Source organism: Tenrec ecaudatus, chromosome 17, assembly GCF_050624435.1.
Source record: "Tenrec ecaudatus isolate mTenEca1 chromosome 17, mTenEca1.hap1, whole genome shotgun sequence".
NCBI classification, from domain to species: Eukaryota; Metazoa; Chordata; class Mammalia; order Afrosoricida; family Tenrecidae; genus Tenrec; species Tenrec ecaudatus.
The window spans coordinates 18762210-18778722 of NC_134546.1; the positions used below are offsets into that span (position 1 = coordinate 18762210).

A 16513-nucleotide genomic window follows, 5' to 3' on the forward strand; every position below is an offset into this window, starting at 1 on the left:
AAACTCATTAAAACAACAAATGAAAAACCTATTGTCAAATAAAATCATATTCATAGATTCAGGGCTGGGACTTCAATACATTTTAGTGGGGGATAAACTCCAACCCACAGCATGTCAATTAAAAAATAATAAGGGAAAATGTGTTGTGTCAGATCCTTTCTATTTTATACTTTGAATGGGCCTAATCTTGCTCAGCACATAGCTATTGGCATAGTCAGCTACTGGTCCTGTACATGAAGCTTGAGTTTAATGGTGGTGCTATCTGGTTCTCTCCAGTAACGTACATAGCAAAGGTGATACCTACTTTGCTTAACAGTGGCCGAGGCAAGCTCATACTAAACGCTCCCTTGTGCCTCAGAATGATCCAGAGAACACTAACCGGGTGCTTACCTGTGCTAAGTGAGAGTTCTTTATGTGTGACTGACTGTACTATACTGTACAGCAAGCAATGCCTCTTCAAGATCCGGCAGCTTCTGAAGACCCGGGGAAAATGAACAATTATAGAAGCCTACAGCATGACAAGTGACAAGAAGAGGCAGTGTTGGAATGCCAAGGAGGAGAGACTGAAGGCTAGGCAGACTGCCACCAGTCAAGAGGCAGAATGGTAATAATGGTGGGGAGTCCGTGGGTGTTGGAGTTGGGCCAACAGATCTAGAATTCATTCCTGGCTCTGTCAACAAACCTGCTGTATGACTCTGGGCAGTTACCTCTGGAAGTCTTACTTTTGTCCCTCTCTGAAACAAGCCCAACCCCCATATGGCAGCGTCGCCCTCAGGTTATGAGCTAATGCACAGAGTCCAGCACAATGCCTGGCACGGTCATGCCCAGCTTTTATCACTGGCCCAAGGAGTCCTTATGTCCCCACGAATCTGTAAGAAACAAAGAGTCTCAGAGGTGGAAGGGACCTCAGAAATCACCACCTCCAGCCAGATCCTGTTCAGGTGGTCCAAACCTAATGAGCCATTTTTCCAAAGCAGCACAACGAATTAATTGCTACATCAGGATTCAAACTCAGGATTTCCTCTGTGCCAGGCACCAGTGATGAGCATTGACTAGGTGCGAAATCTTCAGGATCATTTTGGCAGAAAGGTAATTCAAGGCGAAACTTTCAGTATGCTTCACGGGGCTGCAGGGTTTCTGCGTTTCCCACAGTGACTTCAGGTTGCTTCCTTCCTCGCTGTGTTCCAGCCACTCTGAGTGACTCCACCCACGGCTGTTCCACGTGGAAGACACACGACCCACGAAGCACGTGATGCGTCACGTCCGTCTGTAACCAGGTCGCACCTACTACTGCTTGCTTCCACTTCCGGCCCTAAGACGTCCCCAGATGCACCAATGACCCAAGAAATGTGGCGAAAGTCGCAGCTCAGATGGCTCGATTGCTATGAATTGTGAGAATGAGGCTGACGAGTTGAACTGAGATGTGTCAGCTGACTCCTTCGGAAAGAACACTTGAACACGAGAAACGTTTCTCTGAAGATCTGCTGTGCGTTTGGGTGATGGACAGAAACGGTACAGTGTTGACATTTATTCTGATATTTTCAAGGGAAACTGTGTGAAATAACATATTTTGGAGGAAAAATGTTATCTTTAGAAAGACTGAAATTAAGAAAAAACCAAAACGTGTCATAAACACGTAGCAAAATATCCAGACGTAAGGAGGTTTCAGTGCGCTGCATATCAATGTACTGTAGACCTGTTTCTTTGACATCAGGAATCCACTCGGAAGTCACTCCATGTTCAAGGCCTACTTACCCTAGTTACGTAGACCTTCTAGAATTCTTGAGAAGGTCTCCATGAGACCAAGATCAAACGATGGCAAATTACCGGCCACCTTTAGGTTGGACGGTGCCCTGGCTTCCAGGACGTCCTTTGAGGAACGGTATCACCTATTTTATCGGCTAAAAAGTTTATCAGCTTTGTAAGCAATGCAGTTTTCAAAGTGATAAGTGGAAACACAGGCTTATAAAAAATTCAAACAATTCAGAATAAAGAGCAGAACAGAGCAACTGCTCTCATCTCCCTTTGCCCTCATTGCCTTCTGCTTCCCGTGAGTAACTGCCATGACAGGGCTTAAACTACCGTGACACTCTTACTACATGCCTTCCATTACAGCAGTGAGCCTAGAGTCACATGCTCATAAATGTGCCATAGGACTGTCAGTTGACCTTTCCTCTATGCACACCTGTCCAGCCAATGCTTGCTTTTCACACAGAAATGTTGAAATAAATGTTCTCTTACCAATTTTTAAAAAAGGTAAGCACTTAAAAATACAAAGTAGGCGCATTTGTAGGATGTAGGGCACATGAAAAGGAAAGCACATTTTAAAAGGTGATCCTGCCATCCTGCCCTCGGGAAACATCATGTGAGTTCGCACCCCCCCCCCCCCCCCAGAAGGCTCTGAGAACATGTACTTCTTTGCTTGGACTTTGGGGTCATCATGCTCCTGTGTTTGCTGACCTGAAGGGCCACAAAGCGGATCTCGCCCTTGTTTCGGTTTGCAGTATTCTTTTTAAAAAAAATATCATTTTTCAATTTGTAATATTCTTGCTTTCCACTGACATTCAGCATTGTCTCGTGTCTTTCTCCTTGGACTTTTCTTCTTCAGTGAATTAACTGCCTATTCACATTGTTCTAGAGAATTGTTTGATTTTCTTTTTCTTTCGGAATAGCTGGAGTGCCTCACATATTATACAGAATAATCCACTGCTGTTGTAAATATTCAAATTTGCTGTTAATGGGTATTCAAAAGTGTATGTGCACAGAAAAATAAAATCTGGAAGCATTTACATCAAAAGGTGAATAGCGGTTACAGTGAGGTGGCAAGGTCATGGGGACGTGATCTTTCAGAGCTGTTTGCGTGCGCCCCCTCCCCAGTAAATGGACTAGTGGGGTGAAGGTACTTTGATGAGTGGGAGTATGAAAGGGCAACCTTCATTAAGGTACAAATGTGAAGGATGAAACATTCATGAGATAATAATTGATAATGGCTGTTAAAATGTAGTCTTATTACTTTCTCGTCACCTCTTCTATACCCCAGGCAAGACTCTCCTCCCATCCATTTCCTTTCAGCATCCAAGATCCTACCAATGTTTATACACAGTATTGTACTCTCTCCCAGCCTCGGACAGGGAGATGTGACTCCACCAGGGGAGGCTGCTGATGAAGGCAGTGAGTCACCAGCTAGCCCCAGCACTCCCCTCATTCTACTCATTGCTTCCACACAAACTTTAACAGGAGCTCTGGTGGCATAGTAGTTTATGTGCTGGGGGCTGCAAACGACAAGGTCAGCAGTTCGAAACCAGCAGCAGCTCCACACAACGAGAGAGGAGGGTTTCTACTCCTGTAAAGAGCTGGAGACTTGGACACTCGCAGGGGCAGTTCTAGTCTTCTTACAGGCTCACGGTGAGTCAGGATCGACTCAGTGGCACTGAGTGGAGCTCTACTTCCCACTGGCGCCATCTCTGACGCAGGATAGAGCCTCAAGCCCTGAAGGAGACTCATGGTGCAGTGGCTGTGCCGTGGGCTTTCTGCTCCGGCGAGGGTTTACAGCTTCAGAAACCCAGAGGGCCGGTTCTCATCTGCCCAACAGGGTCGCCATGAGCTGGCATGGGCTGGATGATGGTGAGTTCAGTTTGGCTGGTTTTCTTTCAAGCCCCAAGTTGTATCTTGGGCCATCCATGTGGGTGCCCAGTGCCTCACCGGCAAATATGAATGCTGTAGGTCTCCAATATAATGGACAATGAGGAAGAGGAATAAAGAGATGGGTGAGATGCATTCGCTAGGCCCCTTGCTTTTGTTTACGCTCATCTTACTCACGTGACCTGACTACGATGACTTATTACAAAGTGAATGACTCTCCAAGAGACAGCGTTAGCCTGTGGGCTGGGAAGTCTGAAAAAAATGAGAGGGTTGCTATAGATTCTAGGACTACACCATTTATGGGTGAGAGAGGTGATTTATATATCAAGAGTTTTCTAGAGCTTATAGCCAAGGATGATTAAGGCTATACCATATCGCAGTAGCACCAACATCTTAGCGTATGTCAGTGTGTAAATGTGTGCATCTCTAACTTTTGGAGAGTTTATTCAGCCATCCTGAACACAGAAGGCAAAAGGCCCCAACCTTCAGATTGGAAGGAACAGACTGAAGACTGGAGCGCCTTGTCATTTTGAGGCTGAAATTCAGATAACATATAGAAACGGGGAAAGAGACACATCTGTCACGTCTTCCAAACTGAGCTGAGGACATCTGCAGCTACTGCCACTATTTCACGCTGGTACAACGGGAAAAACGCTTGTAAAAATAGAAATGATATATTCAACTATTAGCAGTGCAGAGAAACGGAATATAGCAGTCTTTAAGGAGTACTGACGGAGCATGGGACCTGGTTTCTTCTAGGGTAGGCGATCTGTCCCACATGGACAATGTACCATCTAATGGTGTCTCCTCCACCCCGTTCATCCCAGCCTCCTGCATGGATTCGGAGGAGGAGATAAGTGAGAAACTTAGAAACCACCGGAGAACACATAATAACCTCTTTACAGAAATGTGAAGGGGCCCATCTTGTTCAGAGGAAAATACCTCTCTGGGAGTTTCTCACCTCACTTTATGAATTATCCCCCACCCACAGACCTACACACGATGACCACTTGCCTGCAGAATAGGCAGAGAGAGGGAAGGATGGCACAATACTGGCAGTCAAAAAGACGGGAGATTATCCCTAACCAAGCCCATGCCACTAAGTAGATCTGACTCGTAGCGACTTTGTAGGACGGAGTGAAACTGCCCCTCTGGAGTTTCCAAGGCTGTGATCCTGATGGAAGCAGGCTGCCTCAACTTGCTCCCACAGAGCAGCTGGTAGGCTTCAACCCCTGACCTTTCAGTTAGCACCTCACTTTAACCATTGTGCCACCAGGCTTCCTTGGTAGAGAGCCAGCAAGTCATGACACCTGCTTCTTGTTGGAGCCCCGTGAGTCGGCAGTGAGTTGGTGTGGGTTTCGTTTCTTCTCAGTGTCACTCGGCTCCACCGGGAGCAAAAGGTTGAGCGTCCACCCCGCAGATGCAGCAGCCTTACTCTGCGGTACAGACTCTATCACAGGACCTGCTCTGATCTAGTAATATACCTACAGGCACCCTTTTGTTGCTGCTGCTGCTGCTCTAGTTTAGATCATATTTATACACACACACACACACATACTTAATTACCATATATACTTGTGCATAAGCCGAGTTTTTCAGCACATTTTTAAAATGCAGTTTCTGTGGTAAAATTAGGTGCCTTGGCTGATATTCGTTTTGACTTATACTCAAGTTTATGGGGTAAGTGTAATTAATATATAGATAGATAAAATTTGCCCTTTAGAAGTGTGCAATTCAGTGGATTTTAGACTATTCGCAAGGTTTGCCCCCCACCCTACAGAAAGTTGTTAGCAGTTGCTCCCCCATTCTCCCCCCGCCCCATCTCTGGCAACCACTAGTCTACATTCTGCGTCTATGATTTTGACACTTCATATGAATGGGATCATACAATACACAGGCTTTTGTTCTGGTTTCTTACTCTTAGCACAGTGTTTCCCCAATGCGCCCATCTTGTATCGGCCCTGCATTCCTTTTTCATGGCTGAAGAGTGTTCCATTGTGTCCACAGGCCACCTTTTGTTGATCCATTCATCCCTTGATGAATTCAAGTCGTGTGCACTTTCTGGCAAGGAGCCCTGGTGGCGCAGTGGTCACACCTTGGGCTGCTACTGGAAAGATCAGCAGTTCAAAGCCACCAGCCACCCTGTGGGAGAAAGACTGGGCTGCTCCTCCATCCAGAATTACAGCTCTGTAAACTCACATGGAGAGTTCGACCCTGACCTGTGGGTTGCTATGCGTCAGCCTCAACAAGGTGGCAGTTCCTGCTTTTGGCTATGCTGAATAATGGTGCTATGGATATTATAGTGTGCACAGTTTTGCTTTCATTTTTCTTGGGCATATACCTAGCAGTGGAATTACTGGACCACACAGTATCATTAGGGTTAACTTTTTTGAACAACTATCAGACTGTGACAATTTTCCATTCCCACCAGCAGTTTATGAAGGTTCCATTTCTCCACACCATTGTCCATACTTATGGAGGGAGGTGTAGCAGGTAACACTGCAGGGTCAGCAGTTTGAACCCACCAGCTGGTCCTCAGGAGGGTGATGAGGCTGTCTGGAGCCATCAAGAAATTCTTCTTTTTTCAGTTTGATTGGCACATAATCCACATCATACAACTCAATCATTCAGTCATGTCAAGAATTGGACAATCATCACCACAATCAATTTCAGAACATTTTCTTTCTTCCCCCTCCCATGATTAAATCACCTTTAAAAAAATCACCTTTAAAATGGGTTGTGTAATCACATTCAGTTCTAGAGCTCCCTCCCCCTCCTGCCTTCATTGTTTACTCCTGAAATCTCCTCACCCTCCCCATTTCCCCCTAGCGATAAAGATTTATAGTCTCGGAAACACAGAGGGGATTTCTGCTCTGCCTGTCGGGTCACGGCGTCAGGGTAAATTCAATGGAAGTGATTTGAAACAATTACGATAGCCACTGGATTCCATGTGAGAGGATCTGGGTGGCACAGTGGGTTGAAGGTTGTACTGCTAACCACGAGGCAGGCAGTTCGAACCCACTAGCTGTGATAAGGGAGGAGATTTGGCTGTCTGTCCCGCAAGCTTTAGAGCCTCTGCAATGCTAACGGGTAGTTCCACTTTGCCTGTACGGATGCGATGGGCCACAATCCCCTCTAAGGCAGTGGGTTACTAGATGCGAAATGCGACTCAGTGTGTACTGTTGCTTTTTAAGAAAGAAAAGTCATCGATCTACACAGTTAAAAAAAATAAGAATTAAAATTAAAATCTCCCATCCCTCCTCACTTTCATTTGTCCACGAGGCAAATACTTTACTATTTTAGTGGTTTCTCCTGGTATGTCTATGGCTAATGATATGCTTCCAGTATTTCATGATCAGTTTTAGATATTATCTTTTGCTATCCAATTATGGAAGGTGAGCATTTATTTCTCTCCCCCGTGCTCAGGAACACACACACAAATTCCCATTCTGGCTAAATGGGCCATGGGACTGCTGTGACACTAGCCTCGTAAGCACACGCTGCGCACACACTGTGTTTACTTAATCATGCTTTAGTCCCTTGGATTGCAGAGACTAGAAGAAAACAGTGTACGTCTTTAGTTTTCTACAATTTCTAGTTCATGCTCAAGTTCCTTAAGCAAACGGGAGCTCCCTGGCGGTCACACCCTGGATCATCTGCTGGCGCTTTCTGTGTGTTTGTCTCTCCTGCATCGGAGGTGTTCTCCCTGCAGCCCTCCGCTGGCCTCCTCCACTCCCGCTGGATTGGTCGTGCACTTGCAGCGATATTGACCTGCAGTTCCCTTCATCGGTCACCAAATTTTTACCCAGGTTGTGGTACCTGTTCCCTGGATCCCGTATCTTCCTTTTTCTTAGTTCTAGCCCTTAGTTTACAGTATCATACCCTCCAGCAGCCTCTTAATTTCTTTCATATTTCTCTACATTGCCTTCATTTGCTTTAAAGTGATCTAGTGGACAACTTTAATTCTCTATCATCTTCTTTTTCTTTTTTAAAGTTATTTTTAAAAAGTTATTTTCTTTGTGGTTTCCCTGGGGATTATAATTATTACCTTACCTCCTAAGTATCTAATTGAGTTTATACCAAACAACAAGAAAGGTGTGTCTCAGGATTGTATCCTCTCACTTTACCTATTCAATCTGTATGCTGAGTAATTCATCAAAGAAGAAGGATTATTTAAAGAGGAATGGGACATCAGGATTGGAAGAAGGTTTAATAGCAACCTTCAATATGCAAATAACACAACTTCTGCTTGCTTAAGTGAGGAAGCTGTGAAGCACTTGATGATGGAGGTCAAAGATTGCAGCCTTCAGTATGGACGACAACTCAGGGTAAAGGAGACAAGATCATTATAACAGCTGGACCAGTAGGTCACAGTGTGACAAATGGAGAAAAAAGAAGGAAGTTGCCAAGGAATTCATCTTCCTTGGATTCACAATCACTACTCATGGAGGCAGCAGTCAAGAGATACAACGGCTCATTGCATTGGGTAAGTCGGCTGTACATGACGTCTTGAAAGTGTTACAACGTAAGCACTAACTTGCACTTGACCGTGGTATTTTCAATCACCTCATATGCATATGAAAGTTAGACAGTGAATAGGAAGACTGAAAAAAAAATACATGCTTTTGGATCACAGTACTGGAGAAGGAGAAATAAGTGTCATGGACCACAAAAGGAACAAACAAATCTGTCTTGCAAGCAGTAAAATCAGAATGTTTCTTAGGGGCAAGGATGGTGAGACTTGATCTCATGCACTTTGGGTATGTTGTCAGGAGAGACGAGTCCCTAGAGAAGGATATCACTCTTGGTAAAGAGGAGGGGCAATGGAAAAAGAGGCTGACTCTCGGCAAGATGGATTGACATGGTGACTGCAACAATGGGTTCAAACATAAGAAACATTGTGCAGGACCAGGCAGTATTTTGTTCTGTTACACATAAGTTGGAACCCATTCAATACCTAACCACAACAAGAGCAATTTAAAAAGCACACAAAAACTTTGCTCCTTGGTTGAACCCCCAAGGGTTGCTCTTAACATCCTTCAGGACTGCAAAACCCATGTGTTAGAATAATCAACCATCTCATAAAAGGGGCATTTATTCAAAACAAAGTGCAGAGGGTGAGGAAAGGAGATGGGATAGAAGCAGAAACCACAGGAAGGAAGTGTGATAAGTGATGGTATATTGAGTGGATGGCAATGGAAGAGTTGGAACATAATGTATATGAGTGGTTGAATGTAAAACTAATGATATGCTCTATAAACCATCTAATTTACAAGATAAAACTATGAAAGCAAAACAGAAAATAATAGCTTTGCTCCTTAGTGAGCAAACTACGTCATGGGCAGGGAACAATTAAGGAATTAAAATCAACAACAAGAATGTAGAGATCCTGGAGGTGTTGGAGCAACAGCACTCTAGCTGAGAGGAATCTCTAAGAGGTGGAAGTAGGTTTGAGCATAATGGTGAGGCAAAAGGAAGGTGAAAGGAAACAAAGGAACGATCTAGGAAGCAAAACTATGGATAGAGGTATAAGTATAGGTGTGTACATATGTTCATACATTAATTCATAAAAATAGAGGTATTGGCCTCGGTACGTATTTGGCAATACACTGAGGTTCTGGATGAACTTTGGTCCTCTCATGCCCTCCTTCAATGCAAGAACACTTTGTTCTAAAAACCTGGCATTATGTGATGCTCATGGTTCCAGCACAATCACTGAAGACAAAATGGGTGCATAAGCAAATGTGGTGAAGAAAGCAGATGGTGCCTGGCTATATAAAAAAATATAGTGTCTGGGGTCTTAAGGGCTTGAAGTTAAACAAGTGGCCATCTAGCAGAGAAGCAACAAGCCCACATGGAAGAAGCACACCAGCTTATGTGATCATGAGGTGTTTTGCCAGGACCAGGTAGCAGGCATCAGAAAACTCCCAAACAAGCAAACAAACAAACAAAAAAACATTATTGAGAAAGAGGGGGGTTGAGCAGAGACCCAAAGCCCATCTGTAGACAATGGGACCCCTCACAGAGGTGTCACAGGAAAGGGATGAGTCAATCAGGGTACAGTAAAGCACTGATGAAACACACAATCACACAATACTCCATTGGTTCCTTGAGGCTTCCTCACCCACCCATCCCCATCATGGCCCTAGTACTGCCTTTCACTGCAGGCTAGACTGGAGCATGGGCACAGGTACAGACAAGACACAAGAGCTCACGACACATGGAATCTAGAAACAGGAATAGCAGTAGTGACACCAGGAGGGCGGGGCAAGGTGTGTAGAGGAAGGGAGGAAGGGGGAACCAATTGCCATGATCAACACATAACTGCAGCACCCTCCCCCCTCCCCCATCTCCCTGGGGATGAACAACAGAAACTGCGGGGGGAAGGGAGACAGCGGTCAGTGTAAAATATGAAAATAATAATTTATAATTTATCAAGGGGCCACAAACAGGGGGGGGGGAAGAGGAGCTGACACCAAGGGCTCAATAGAAAATAAATGCCTAGAAAATAACGATGGCAACATATGTACAAATATGCCTGATACAATTGATGTATTGATTGTTACAAGAGCTGTAAGAGCCCTCAATAACATATTTTAAAAAAAAGTTTGCTCCTATGTAAGTTCATGACCCCATCCTCTCCTTTTAGTGTTGTAGATTAATACCTTTTTACAATTTGCTTATCAACACAGATTTATAATAATTAATTTATGCAGGTGTTTTTAAACAAGATAGGTGAGAAATAGTTAAAAACGATATAATTATGTATTTCCTTTTAGGATGCTCTTTATTTCTTCGTGTGGTATTCATGTTATTGTTTACAGTCCTTTCATTTTAACCAAAGGGATTTCCTTCAGTACTTTTTGCAGGGAAGGTTTGCTAGTGACAAAGTTTTTGTTTATCTGGAAATGTCTTAATTTCTGCTTCTCTTTTGGAAGCAGTGCTGGATATAGAAGTGTTGGTTGGCAGTTTTTCCTTTAGCATTTTGAATGTACCATTCCATTACCTTCTGCCTTGCATAGTTTCTGGTGAGAAAACAGCTGTCAAGCTTCTTTTTCTTTTGTATGTGATGTGCTACTTCCTTTCAAGATTTTTTTTTGACAGTTTGATTATGATGTGTCTAGGTGAAAATAGCTTTGAGTTTATCCTACTTGGAATTTGTGGGATATCCTGGATCTTTAAATGGTTTCCCTCAAATTTGGTAGGTTTTTTAATATTATGTTTTCCAACTATTCATTCTGTAACCTTCTCTCTTCTCTCCCTCTGAATTCCCATTATGCATACGTTGCTATGTTTGATGGTGTCCCACAGATCTCTGAGTTTTGTTTATTTTTTTAAAAGAAAATTTTAATTCTTTTTGTTTCCCAGACTAGGTAGGTCTCAATGGATCTATTGTCATATTTGCTGCTGCTTCTTCCACTAGCTCATTGTTGCAGCTGAATACCTCCAGTATATTTTACATTTCAGCTGTGGTACTGTTCAAGTTAAGAATTCCTTTTTGGAAAAAAAAAAAGAATTCCTTCTTGGTTATTTTTGAAAAATAATTTCTATCTCCTTATTGATAGTCTCTACTTGATGAAACATCCCTATATTTTAGACTCTTTAGGCATGATTTCTTCTAGTTCTTTTAATGCATCATATATACTTGCTGACCCAATAGCAAGAGGTTTGGCATTTGTTGTAACCAGAGCTTGCTGCTTTTCATTCTACATGGTAAACTTGTAGACAAGGCTATTACTTTGTTGCCTAGAATTTCATCCCTAGGCTAGCAGAGATTTTATTTGTCTAACACCTTGATAGGTGTTCAATCAATATTTACAGATTGGATGAATGAACAAATGAATAAAAGTAATGCAGGTGTCATTCACAGGTATTCTAATCTTATGGGTCCAGAAACCGGAGAGAAGTTCTATTAGTGACTTGTATCAGGTCTCACTGTGGGTTAGGGAGAGATTAAGATTTAGGTCCTTTGTCTGGCTGGTCTTCTCGTCTACCACTGTCATGCCCTTAATAATGATTTCCAATGGCCAAAAATGATACTGATATCAGCAGGCTTACCGTGGTATCCACAGCCTTGACCTTCTCTGTGGCAATGTGCTTTGGGGCAGGCTCTGTTTGTGACAGCATCACACATCCTTCAGCACCCAGAGTGATGATGACGACCTGGCATCCCCTTTCCATCAGCACCTGTGCAGCCTTCCCAGCATCCGCAGGGCTGCCAACCGTGAGGCCAGTTAGAATCTCAGCCTGGAATGCACAAATGTGAACGCAGCAACCTGAATCCACTTCCAGATTGGATTTGTTTTCCTAGAAAATATCTCCCTTCTTTTTCATAACAACCAATATTGTGACACGTTATAATGGATCCTGGGTCAGGAAAATAGACAAAACAAGACAAAAACAATATAAACTAGCTATAAAAATATGCTTGGGACAACTGGAGAAGACATCGTAGCCTGGATATTACATAATAGTGTTAAATTGCTGATAATTTTCTTAGGTGTGATAATGGTCTCGCTTAACAGATGCATGCTAATGTACCTAGGGGTGAAGTACCATGTTGCCTGCAACTTACTATCAAATTATTTGATGAAAACAAACTAAAAACACAGTGACGGGGCGGGGGGAGAACAGACATAGTACAATGTTAATAATGAGATGCAGGTATATTAGTGCTCATCTTATTGCTCTTTCAGTTTTTCTACGCCTGTGGTGATCTTCATAATAAAGAGTTAGGGGAGAACATAGAGAGTTCCCAGAAAAGAAGAGAGGGATACAGGAACGGAGAAGGGGAGAGGCCCCTGCCAGTGACTTGGGCAGACATGTTACCTGTAAATATTGGCACCTACGAAACTAGCCTCCCTTGAGGCATGATGCCTCACTCATGTTACTAGTTCTAGGTTCCTGCGTCCAGACACCACCAGCTCCTCTTGTTTGTTCCTGCTGGAGAGGACGGAAGCAGCATAGAAGGAGCACCGATCGGGAGCAGGAAATCAATGCCCTGGTCTTTAAAGGACGTCTGCTACTCTGTGACCTTGCCCAAATCACTTAAAAACCTGATTTTAAAACAAGGTTTATAACCTGTGCCATCCTCAAAATTGTTACGTTTAAACCCATGATCTCTCTCCTGAGGGCCTTTACCAACCATCGTGTCTTTTCCACGGACTGGTCTCTCCCGAGAACACGTCCAAAGTACGTGAGATGAAGTCTCACTGTCCTCGCTTCTAGGGAGCATCTGGCTGGACTTCTGAGACAGATTTGTTTGTTTTTCTGGCAGCCCATGATACATTCAACAATCTTCGCCAGCACCAGAATTCAAATGTTTACATTTGTCTCCAGTCTTGTTCATTGTTTGTCACACACATATAAGACAATTGAGAATACCATGGCTTGGGTCAGGTGCACCCTAGTCCTCAAAGTAACATCCTTGCTTTAGCAAGATAGCTACTTAATTTTTTTTTCTACTAACAATAATATTCCAGACTGCAAACACCTACAATTTCCCCCATTTTTTCCCCTTTGCAACCAATGATGCAATGATGCAGCATTCTTGGGCCTGTCTCCCCATGCTCATTCATGAGTGTTACACTAGCACATACAGTTACCACGTATAGTACACCTAGCGAAGGAAATGCAACTGATCATCAAATGGTTCTCCCGAGTGTTTGAATTGATTTAGTACTCCTGTGGCTTGTTAGGAGAATTCCCATTTTTCTCCACCTAACAAGGCCTACAGTCACACAGACCCTCCATCTTCTTTTCTCACAAAACGAGAACCATAGCACTTTGACTACCTGCGAACATCTTATGATTATTGTCTCGAGTTTCAGTTTTAGTTTTTATAAAACACAAAATTTAGTTATAATATTTTCAGCTAAAAAACCCAAACCCAAACCACACTTGTAACTGTTGAGTTGATTCTGGCTCCTATTGACCCCACAGGGCAGAGCAGACGTGGCCCCAGGGTTCCTAAGGCTGTGATCTTTATGGAGGCAGATTTCCATATCCTTCCCCAACTGAGTGGCTGGTGGATTCGAACAGCTAACCTGAGGTTAGCAGTTGAGTGCCTGATCCTCACACAACCACGGTTTCCTTTTAAGCTAATAGTTTATCAAATTCCCCAACACGCACATTTTGTCAACTTCCCATGCATAACATTTTTCTTGTATCCAATGCCTTCCATTCTGATTCCCTTGTTTCTGAAGTACAACCATTAATAGGCAAATGAAGATCAGTGAGTAGAAAACGTTGAGAGCCTGAAGATGTCTTTGTCTTACTCCATGAGTTTAGCTGGACATGGAATTCTAAGTTGACTACGCACTGCCCACTGCTTTTTAACATTTGCAGTTGTTAAAGGGAACCCTGGCAGTTACGAGTTGGTCTGTGACTTGAGGTCCATAGTTCAAAACCACTAGCTACTCTTCTGGAGAAAGAGGGGCTGTCTCCTCCCAGAGACAATCTGTTCTTGCAAGCTCAGCGAGGCAGTTCTACCCTGTCCCAGAGAGTCACTCTGAGTCAGCATCGACTCCGTGACAGCGAGTGAACGTTAATGCTGACTCTGCTGTCAGCTTAAAAGTCATTTCTTGATAAGTAATCTGACTTTTTCTCTACTAGTTTAAAAGTACTTAACTGTTGATCCTTGATCTGTGCGGCTCCACTGAAAGGTGCATAAAAAGAGGTGTGTATCTACGTCACAGGGCAGGGTTAATACACGGATCCAGGGCTCGTGCCTCTCAATTCCAGAAGACACCTGGCACTTTCCCCTCTACTACTGCTTTCCTTTGTCCCCTCCATGCTCTGCTTCCTTCAATATGTGTGTGTATTGAAGTATCTTGGACTGGCCTCTATCCCTCATTTTTCTTTACTATTTAGAAGCACATTCTTTTGGTCACACATCCTAGGTGAACTGATCTCTTGCTAATTACACATTAAGAAATGACTGCATAACACGGATGTAACACTCTGCATAGACAGTCACTGGGGAGACACTAGTGAGGGCTGTCCTTACCCTCACAGGGCCTGTAATTTACTGAAGAACACAGAAACCTTGAACTCATAATTTGAGTGTTTGAACAGCTGAGAGTATCTGAAGACCAAGCGGAGGGCACTGGAGATAGATAGAAAGGAAATGTAAGCTGGTTGACAGCTTTTACTCGAACCTCTTATTGTGAAATTGTCTAGGACTCTTGTCTAGGACCATGTCTGGCCACAATGGTTGTTTAAAAATATTGTACAGCCTATTATGGTTTGTGAAAATTATGCTTCTTAAACAGCAGTCTTTTTTGTATTTTCTACGTCCTATGGCATGAAATTATCTGAAAGGAGTAGTAAAGAATTGTCATTCAGCCTTAGAACCAAGGGGAAAATGAAAGACCAGAGGTCATGAGGTTACCTTTGCCTCTCTGATGGTGCACATGACAATGTCTTTCGTGTATCCTATGTCTAAGACCGAGGAGGAGCTCAAGCCTAGTACCAGCTAGCCTATCAAATAGAAGCAATACTGAAACTCCTAAAATATTTTAGAACAGGTAGTGGAATATCGATAGTTTATGCAGACGGGCACACGATGGTCCTTGTGGGCCGTGAGGGTGTCTCCCTAATGAAGTGGCCCTCAGGTCTTTCCCACGGTGTGCTAGATAGAACGTAGGCCTGTCCACCAGGCCTGTCCCAGGTCTTTGTAACACAAGGGCCACATACTAATGAGGGCTGCTACCTGAAACACAGGCTGCCAATTACATTCGAATTTCAGAAAAACAACAAACAAGTTTCTAGGATACTTAGCATATAGTTCATTGTCTGAAATTCTCATTTAACCTAGGCTCTATGTTTTTCATTTGCTGAGTCTGGCAACCTAACCCGAGTTAGTCCACAGAATGTGGGCGAATGAGAAGAGAGAGCATCTATGACGTGAGGGCAGCCGAGAGACTAAAATTAACCCAAGCATTAATCAGGGTCAGATTATGGGGTGACTCAGAAAATGCTTTTGTCTTCTCCCTAGGACTCTAGGACTTGCTTATTTCCTCTTCTGTATACCCGAGTATATGGGGGGGCTGGGGGGGATTGTCCTCACTGTGGCCAGTCATTCCCATGTGATCAACCTGCGGTGGTGAGTCCTGCCTCTTGGCTTTGTCTGCTCACACAGAGTGTCATGCCCCCTCCCCTCCTTACCTCACTTTCATTGCAGCAGAACACATCGGAGAGGGTGAAGAACTGGGGGTCCAAGTCGGCAAGGGCCGGAGCTGGGTTGAACAAGGTTTTCACTGCAAAGGGATGGGAAAGGGGTCATCAGATCAGAGTGCCTCTGCAGCCACTCAGGAGAGGAAATCCCCAGATGGGATCGTTTTTGTCATTTGCCCCACTCGAGTCAAAATCAAATTAGTGACAGATGTTGGACTGTCTGACATTCCTATGTCCACCCAGCCTACGTGCCCATTCGCTCTGATGGAATGGTTTGACTGCTCATGATACAGCACCTCAGCGCCCAGGGCAAGCAGCGGTATGGACAGCCAAGGTGATCAGAAGGTGAGGCAAAGGCAACAAAAACATGAAAGAAAAGCAAAATGTGGCGCCATGAAAGGGCCTTGGTGAATGTTCACCGGCGGGGGAGCATTTGTGTGGGTTTTTTCAAGCGCTTAGGTGAAAGGTCAGCTTATACATCCCTTTTCCAGGGAAGGAAAGAGAGGCGATAGAAACAGAACAACAAAAGTCTCAAAATGCCCTTGCTGAGGACTGTAAGAAGTCTGAGTAGGGACATATGCATGCTGTGTGCACCCATGTACGCCTCCTACATGTAATCATAGCTCCTTATGCAAACAGGCACGCTTAAACAACAGCTTACATTCTTGGTTTCGGTCCGCAATTGGAGAACATA

At 43.8% G+C, this 16513-nt stretch overlaps 1 protein-coding gene across 1 annotated transcript in view; it reads right to left on the reverse strand.

Moving 5' to 3' along the window:
* The window catches only part of RBKS (ribokinase), a 121989-nt gene that overhangs the window by 25197 nt on the left and 80279 nt on the right, over positions 1 to 16513 (reverse strand). The window contains exons 6-7 of the mRNA XM_075535501.1: positions 15811 to 15902; positions 11701 to 11889 (exon numbers count right to left, since the gene is read on the reverse strand). Of these exons, the coding sequence (XP_075391616.1) occupies positions 11701 to 11889; positions 15811 to 15902 (281 nt within the window). The remainder of the gene's footprint in view (positions 1 to 11700; positions 11890 to 15810; positions 15903 to 16513) is intronic.